General features: G+C 38.9%; 1 protein-coding gene across 4 annotated transcripts in view; it reads right to left on the bottom strand.

The window, feature by feature from the left end:
- The window catches only part of LOC138008059 (tyrosine-protein phosphatase non-receptor type 13-like), a 95,959-nt gene that overhangs the window by 14,676 nt on the left and 73,783 nt on the right, over positions 1–7,500 (bottom strand). For all 4 annotated transcript variants that reach the window (XM_068855247.1, XM_068855244.1, XM_068855246.1 and 1 more), the window contains exons 37-42: positions 6,041–6,220; positions 5,031–5,300; positions 4,408–4,491; positions 3,629–3,715; positions 2,870–2,961; positions 1,065–1,221 (exon numbers count right to left, since the gene is read on the bottom strand). In XM_068855247.1, the coding sequence (XP_068711348.1) occupies positions 1,065–1,221; positions 2,870–2,961; positions 3,629–3,715; positions 4,408–4,491; positions 5,031–5,300; positions 6,041–6,220 (870 nt within the window). The remainder of the gene's footprint in view (positions 1–1,064; positions 1,222–2,869; positions 2,962–3,628; positions 3,716–4,407; positions 4,492–5,030; positions 5,301–6,040; positions 6,221–7,500) is intronic.

Below are 7,500 nucleotides of genomic sequence, written 5' to 3'. Positions count from 1 at the left end.
AACGTTGGGGTTCTGTTATGTCTGCTGGTCAAAAACTTGAGCCAGGCACCCATACCAGAAACAAAATCACAGTGCTTGGTGCAGCTGCACAAAAAGGAGTATGTAAACAAGGAAAAAATGGCACATTTTATGGTTCCAGCACCATTTTCAATCAAACCGTACCGTCCAACAATTTTCTGTAGTGTAAATAGGCCTGAAGACCTAGTAAATTTCCAGGGAGAGTACAAAAAAAAAAATTAATCCAGGAAGGTTCACCTTGAGGTCCGACCTCTTACCCTTTTTTATTATTCCACAATTACGCCATTTTACCATATTTGGTCAAGAGAACATGCAAAATATATAGAGGATATTACATGGCCACGCGGGGATACGAATTTTATCTTCGAGTGCTAAAAGTATAGATATGAAATGTCCGGATTTAAAACAACTTGTTTTTTTCATTTTCAAAAATGATGAAAAAGTGGTCACCTACCGCTAAAACACGCATGTTGTGTAACATGAAACAAGATATGAAAGTTATGAAAAGCAAATCATGATAATGTAAAATTTTGCAATAAAAATGTTAATGTAGTAGAGAGGCATTATACTGAAGCACAAAAGTATCTTACAATGAAGACGAAGCTCGCATTTTATTGACTAATCGTGTTCATTACCATGACGACACCTATATCCTCACATGTGAAAGATAAAAATGATATGTTCACTGCGCGCGGTGAAGATATGATTTTTTAGTAAAAGGAGAAATCCTGGTATTTCATCAGTACAGGTTGTATCTATATAATAAGAGACGGTAATACACTGTAGGGTCCCGGTTTGACCGGTTAAGAACAGAGCAAATACGGATGGAACAGGAGGTTTTTCAAGGAAAGAAAATGTTACCATCACGATGTAAAAGCTTGAGAATTTAGCTTGTCATCGCTTGTGCTGATGTTAATCTGTAGAATACGTAATATATGCAATGTGTGCAAAACGGTTTACAGTATTTTATCAGGGATTAACTTTCAAAGTGTCAAAAGGTTTCTCCCGTAAACACCTGCAAAATAATAAATTAGTAAGGACCGTACTTTATCCTTGTCCTCCAAGGTGATATCGAGGTCCACAGAGTGATTTGCTCTTTCAAGTGATCCTCTTGAGGAGGGTGCAACAAGATGTTTTTCGGATGGTGCTGTGTATGTTAGAGGAGCACTGATTTCAGAATCTGCCAGGTACAGTTTGGATGGTCTAATGAAACCAAATTAAAATGACATGTCACAAGGACGATGATAAGGATAACAAAGAGAACAATGCCATGAACTACATTGGCAATTGTAATGTAGACTTCACTCTATAAACCAGGTGATAAGCCCTTGGCTGTTATTTAGAAAATGGACGCAGGAGGTAGCTTGTGCTGAACATAGCATTATCACTCACATAACTCCCAGCCAAAGACGTTTAATGATTGCTTCTACATAACTTAAGGTGGCTGAACACAGATTTTCCGTGGTCAGTATTTATTGGAGGCCAGCACAGATTTTGAAAAACACAACAAATATGGCGAAAACGTTTTTCTCCTCCTCGCAATGGCCTTGGAAATGCGGCATATATTAGGAAATGCGGCATATATGCACGCACCGGTGGCTCAGTTGGTTGAGCACCGGGCTGTCACGCGGGAGGTCGTGAGTTCGACTCCGGCTGGACCAACACTCAGGGTCTTTAAATAACTGAGGAGAAAGTGCTGCCTTTGTAATTACATCTGCAAATGGTTACTCTCTAGTCTTCTCGGATAAGGACGATAAGCCGCAGGTCCCGTCTCACAACCCTTCAATGTTCATAATCCTGTGGGACGTAAAAGAACCCGCACACTTGTCGTAAAGAGTAGGGCATGTAGTTCCCGGTGTTGTGGTCTGGTCTTTCTGGTCTGGATAGGGTAGGGTGGAGCACCTCGCATAGGACCTTGAGTCCTGTTCGTGCTCCTTCCCTCTGGGCAGGTTTGCCCAGTAGAAAGAGACAAACCAGATGTCTCGTAAAACAATAAAACAAACAAAACAAACAGCTTCGTCATTCAGAGGAAACCAGCAAAATGCAGCTGTTGGTTGTTTTCAATTACCATGATTGCACTCGCAAACAGATTACATTTTGCAGAAATTTGAAATTAAAATGACTCCAACTACAAATGAGTCATCCATCCAAAAAACAAAAAAAAACAAAAAAAAGTATATAATAATAATAATAATAATAATAATAATAATAATGATCAAAAATCTAAATTAACAGTTAAAAACTAAAAAGACGTCTAGCAGTGAATTATGAAAAGCCTATCTGTTGAAATTTTATGAAAACAGCTGTTACTTTAAACATACTTTTCAAATAAAATTATATTATTTTCAGTAAGCAAAATGCTGCAAAAAAAAAAAACTACCGTTATTGAGTGAATTTTGCATAAAAGAGGAATCAACATCCTTTAGGCCTTGTTTTAATCCAGATAGATTACCATGGTAACAACCTGCGGAGCACATTGACTGTCAAAAATATAAACCTTTGTGATAGCACTTATCAGTGAACATGTTTGAGCTTATAGGCAAAAACCACATAAATATGTTAGAAATGGAAGTATAAGTGCTTAAAAACTGTGTTCAGCCACCTTAACTGAAGGTTGAAGATCAGTTCACATAAACCCATTGGGAGCGAGACGTGGTAGATTTTACTCGTCAATGGGAGGCAATTTAGGAGTCAATGCGTGAGCAACACAGCCACCCTTTCTTGGGTTTTGAGTTTAATATCATATAACAGCTGTGCCCATCTTGAAATCACACTCCTGGTTTGAAAACAGTGTTGGTAGTAAGTCTGAAAGCGATGGCAAATCTTGTTTATCACCACATGTCCTTCTCACCTTTTAATTTCCAGCTCTACTGTTCCAGTAATCTTCCGCAGCATTCCAATCACTTTAGCATGACTTAATCCTTGGACATCTTCATTATTGACCTGACAATAAAAAGACAGTCAAATGATTGGATTTGTGGAATTAATTTCTTTTCCTTCAACTCCATGCTGGCAAATTTACAAAAGAAGGAACAAATAAAGTGGGGGTAATAATTTTATTTGCAGAGGGTCATCACCTCAGCACAGTAGAGAATATAGCAGATTATGTAATTTGTGTAATCACATGATTTTGGGTGCAATTTGGAATAAAATTAAAAAGCATGAATAACTTTTTTCCAAGATGAACAAAATTTGTAGTCCTTGTAGTGCTTATAATTATTTATTCCAAATTGCACAAGAAAAATCATCGTATCACTTCTTTATGATATACATGTACATGCCAAAATTCACTCCGTAGTGGGATTAATCGACATCATTGCGGCTTTCAGCCAATCAACATGCTGAAACTTTTGCATATTATTATTGCATGAAAAAACTTTAATACAAAAGTGCATAATTATGCGATAATAATAATAATAATTATGAAAAATAATATTCGCCGAAGCCATTTTGTCCGTCGAGGTGATTATCGGCTGATAATCTGAGATAGTGAGCCAATGAGAGCGCGTGATTTTGTATAATCACCTGTGTATTTATACTAATTATTATTATTGCACACCACTACCGATATTGTGAATGCCAACAATAACAACAGAACTCTTTAGCATACTTTTAGTATCTGGTCTCCAACTTTTAATCTACCATCACTTTCTGCTACACTTCCAGGGCTTATGGTTTTGATAAAGATCCCTTGAGCCTGAAAATGACAAAAACCTTAAGAAATGCTGCAAGTAAAATTAATAACCATTTAAAGAATTTAAATGTCATTAAAAGCAACATTTTCTAAAATCATGTAGGCACTAAAAATATGGAGATGTTAATCAACAGAGATTTTGAATCTGGCGATCGGAAATTACTTTCTTGGCCTTAATTCCCAGCCCCAATAAGCAAACCACTGCAGCCAAAACCCAGGAAAAAATGTAAATGTAATTTGTTTATCCACGGAACACCTTAAGGGCGCTCAGGAGCTTGTTCAACATGTGTCGGTGCTTTCTGGCTTGAACTGGAATTTGGCAGTGTTGGTTTTTTTGTAGAGGGCGAAAACCTTTGCGGAGCAAGGAGAGAACCAACGACAAACTCAACCCACATAATTATGATGCCGGGACCAGGAAGCAAACCCGGGCCACATTGGTGGGAGACGAGTGCTTTCACCACTTCGCCACCCCTGCTCCCCAAAATAACAGCAACTTGTCCACTCAGAAATAGCTGGGGGTCAAAGACTGAACCACTATCCACATCATCTCTTATAACAGGGTTAACTAAAGTTGCTGACTACACATGTAAAAAGATCCATTCCAGTCTGGATGGGAGAGAGGATGAGACTTTTGGATAAGCCATTTAGTCATGCATTATGATTTCAACTAATAAATTAAATAAAGCGTTACATACATTTGAGTAAAATGTTGGTGCAGCGACCAAACTAAAGCCAAATCCACGAGGACCTTTCTCAAGCTTCATGCAAAACTGTTGACCCTGTATGAAGAAGAAATCAGACTTTCAGATGGCAGGACTTCAAAACATATGGGGCTGTCAGGAAGTCTTGTAGCTAGTGGCCATAGTTGCAGATACATGCATACACACATAATTTACCTCTCCCCTTAGGGGCTTTTCAGGGCCAGGGAAGCAAAATCAAAGAAACAACAACAACTGTTAAGAATCCCAACTGGCCAGGGGCAAACCAGTCGGTTATTTACAAGTAAAGCTGAGAAGTTGAACCAGGGGCTACCAGGATCAAATTTAACAAGTGCTCAGAGTGGGCCTTGAACCCAGGATCTCTTGATCTCAAGGCAAGCGCCTTAACCACTGGGCGGCACTGAACAAAGGGGTTCTAAAAGAATATCTTTTACTATTAACAGTGCAAGTAGCTCGGTGAGATAACAAAGTGCATGGTAATAATAATGTATCCGAAGTTGACCAAAAGTGTATGGAATCTGTTCACATACAAAATGGCAGAGCCGTTGCTCACACGTTTGTGGGGTAGACATGCACCTTCAAGAATAAGTTATTCTGACCTGAGAGTCCTCATCTTCTTCCTCTATTTCTTTTTTAATTTCAATGTCTTGATTGTCTTCTTCATCACTGGTATCTACGTTGTTTGAACCTGGCACATCTACAAACCTTGAAGGGCTCAAAGGTGTAGAATCTGTCTGTTGAGCCATGGCATATTTGGACTCTAAAAGACGTGGACGTCTTTCCACAAGTAATGTGGCAACTGGTCTGGCTGCATCTAGATGCTGACGAGCTGCTACAAAGCCAAGGCCATCAACCTTGATGCCATTAATCTGCAAAGAGTCCAATAAGTCAAACACAACCCTCCAAAAGATTCCAATGATAATTTATTCTTGTTAGTTCAATTATTGAACCAATATGTGCCTTCAGTTGATGAAAGATGTAATGTTCTCATTATGGAACCACTTTTTAACGATCAGAAAAAAATAAAAGACTGTCGAAGTATGAAGAACAATATTAATTTTTCTGTATGTACATTTCACCAAAAAAAGTAGAATATAAAACTTTATGGTAAAAGCTGTTAAAATTATGAGTCTCAACGTTTTCGATCAATTTGATCATCATCACAGCAAAATGATCTGCATACATTCAGTGTTCTTATAGTTCAGGCAAAGAGCCAGTTATGTGATACCTGTTCCCATGGGGAAAAAGGGGAGGTCCAGTGATTGCACTTGTTTGTTTAGTTCTGGACGGAAGCGTGCAATGTAGAACGCTTCTTTTATTCTCCTTTTACCGGTAACAGTGGTAGGCAGTGGTTACCACGTGAACTTGTGTCCTGTCTTGTGTCTTGTCCTGCTTCCTCCACTGGAAGCCTCTGGACATATCCCAGGCACCCAACCTTCATTAGAGATGCCGTTGCTAATTTAAATTTGAGTGTTGAACTGGCCGGGGTTACAGCCACATTCTCCTGCAAGGTAGTCCACTGCCTAACCAACTGATGAGGATACGGCATGAAATTAATTCAGAGAGCAAATTGAATTCATTTTACTCTTGCACCAAAAAAACCACTTGCCTCCAAAATTCTATCTCCTTGCAGAAGATCACCCTGAGTGGCTGCTGGCTCTCCTGGGACTACATCCTCAACATAGATTCTCTGGTCTTCACCCTCTTTGATGAGAAGACCAATTCTGCCTTGAGTTGTTCTGGTAAGATTTAGCACCTCAACAGGCCCAGACTGAGAGGATCCAACAAACTTTGGATGAAAACAAATTCCACAACCTTGCTTCAGAACTAATTTTACAATCCAATGGTATTTTGATGTTTGCTTAAAACACTTTATTGGGGGGCTTAAGCTAGCTACGTTTTTGTGCCATGGACGGAAACCAGAAGGTGAACATTTCACATGCCAGGACAAAGGTCTCTCTCAGATTTTTTAACTTATCGTCTCTAATAGTGAAAAGATGCTTACCAGTAACCACATACGTGTAAACATGGAAGTTAAAAAGGAAAACATTTCACTTCCAGTGGCTGCCCTTGGCTCAAAAACATTACATGTGCTTAAAGGGGGACTCCGACGAAAAAACACGATTTTTTAAAAAGTCTCAAATCCTCGAGGAAACGCCGCCAAAATGTTGCATACGCTTTTCAAATAATGAATTTAACTTACTTTCACCAACATTTCAATGTTATTACGTCGAAATACTTGTTTTTCATAGCATCCGCCATTATTGCTATGTCGCCTGCATACTTATTCGAGAAAGCCTGGAGCGAGGCCTTATGACGTCACTTACTCAACATATTGCTCGCTGCTACTTGAGTAAACAATGGAAAACATGTCAGAAAGCGAAGCTTCGTCTCTTATCGATCATGATTTATCGACTTCGGAATTATCGTTTCACTTCAAAAAAATATTCTGAGTCACTTACCTGTGATTATGAAGATTTGGACTCGTGGCTACTGAGGAAAAAGCAGCCGCATATCGACGAGAAAGAGCTCAAGAGAAAGAACAAGAGGAATGCTTCGAGATCGTTCGAATCAACTGATACTGGATGGTATGTTGGAGTCGTGATTTTGTCTGTTTACTATTGTTCCCTTCATTTGTAAAAATTCAAATTTCTCGTTATTTTTTCTAGGTGCAAATGTACGTGTTGTTCTTCAGACACAGTAACAAAGGCCAGTGAAAGGGTAAGAAAAGCTTCTGCTGTTACTAGCGAAATTGATCGGTGAGTGGAGTAGCTGGAACTGAAGAAGTTGCAGATGACGGAGAACTACAGTACCACTGATCTGCCTGGGCTTCAATCTTGTTGTTTAGATGAGTGGGTTTTAAAAATAGTCGCCATAGGATTAAGAAACCGAAAGAACGAGCGATACACATCAATGTATGAGCAAGGCCAAACTGCGAAGTATTGGTATTAGAGCGCTGTATAATAAGCTCAATTTGGATTGCACTTTTCAATTTTCCTTGTCGGGAAATATTTTTGTGTTTTTTACAACGTAGCAATTAAGAACGACAATGGCAATAATTTTCCTTGC

The sequence above is a fragment of the Montipora foliosa genome, chromosome 6 (assembly GCF_036669935.1).
Source record: "Montipora foliosa isolate CH-2021 chromosome 6, ASM3666993v2, whole genome shotgun sequence".
In the NCBI taxonomy this organism is placed as follows: Eukaryota; Metazoa; Cnidaria; class Anthozoa; order Scleractinia; family Acroporidae; genus Montipora; species Montipora foliosa.
This window is presented reverse-complemented; position numbering and strand designations above follow the sequence as displayed.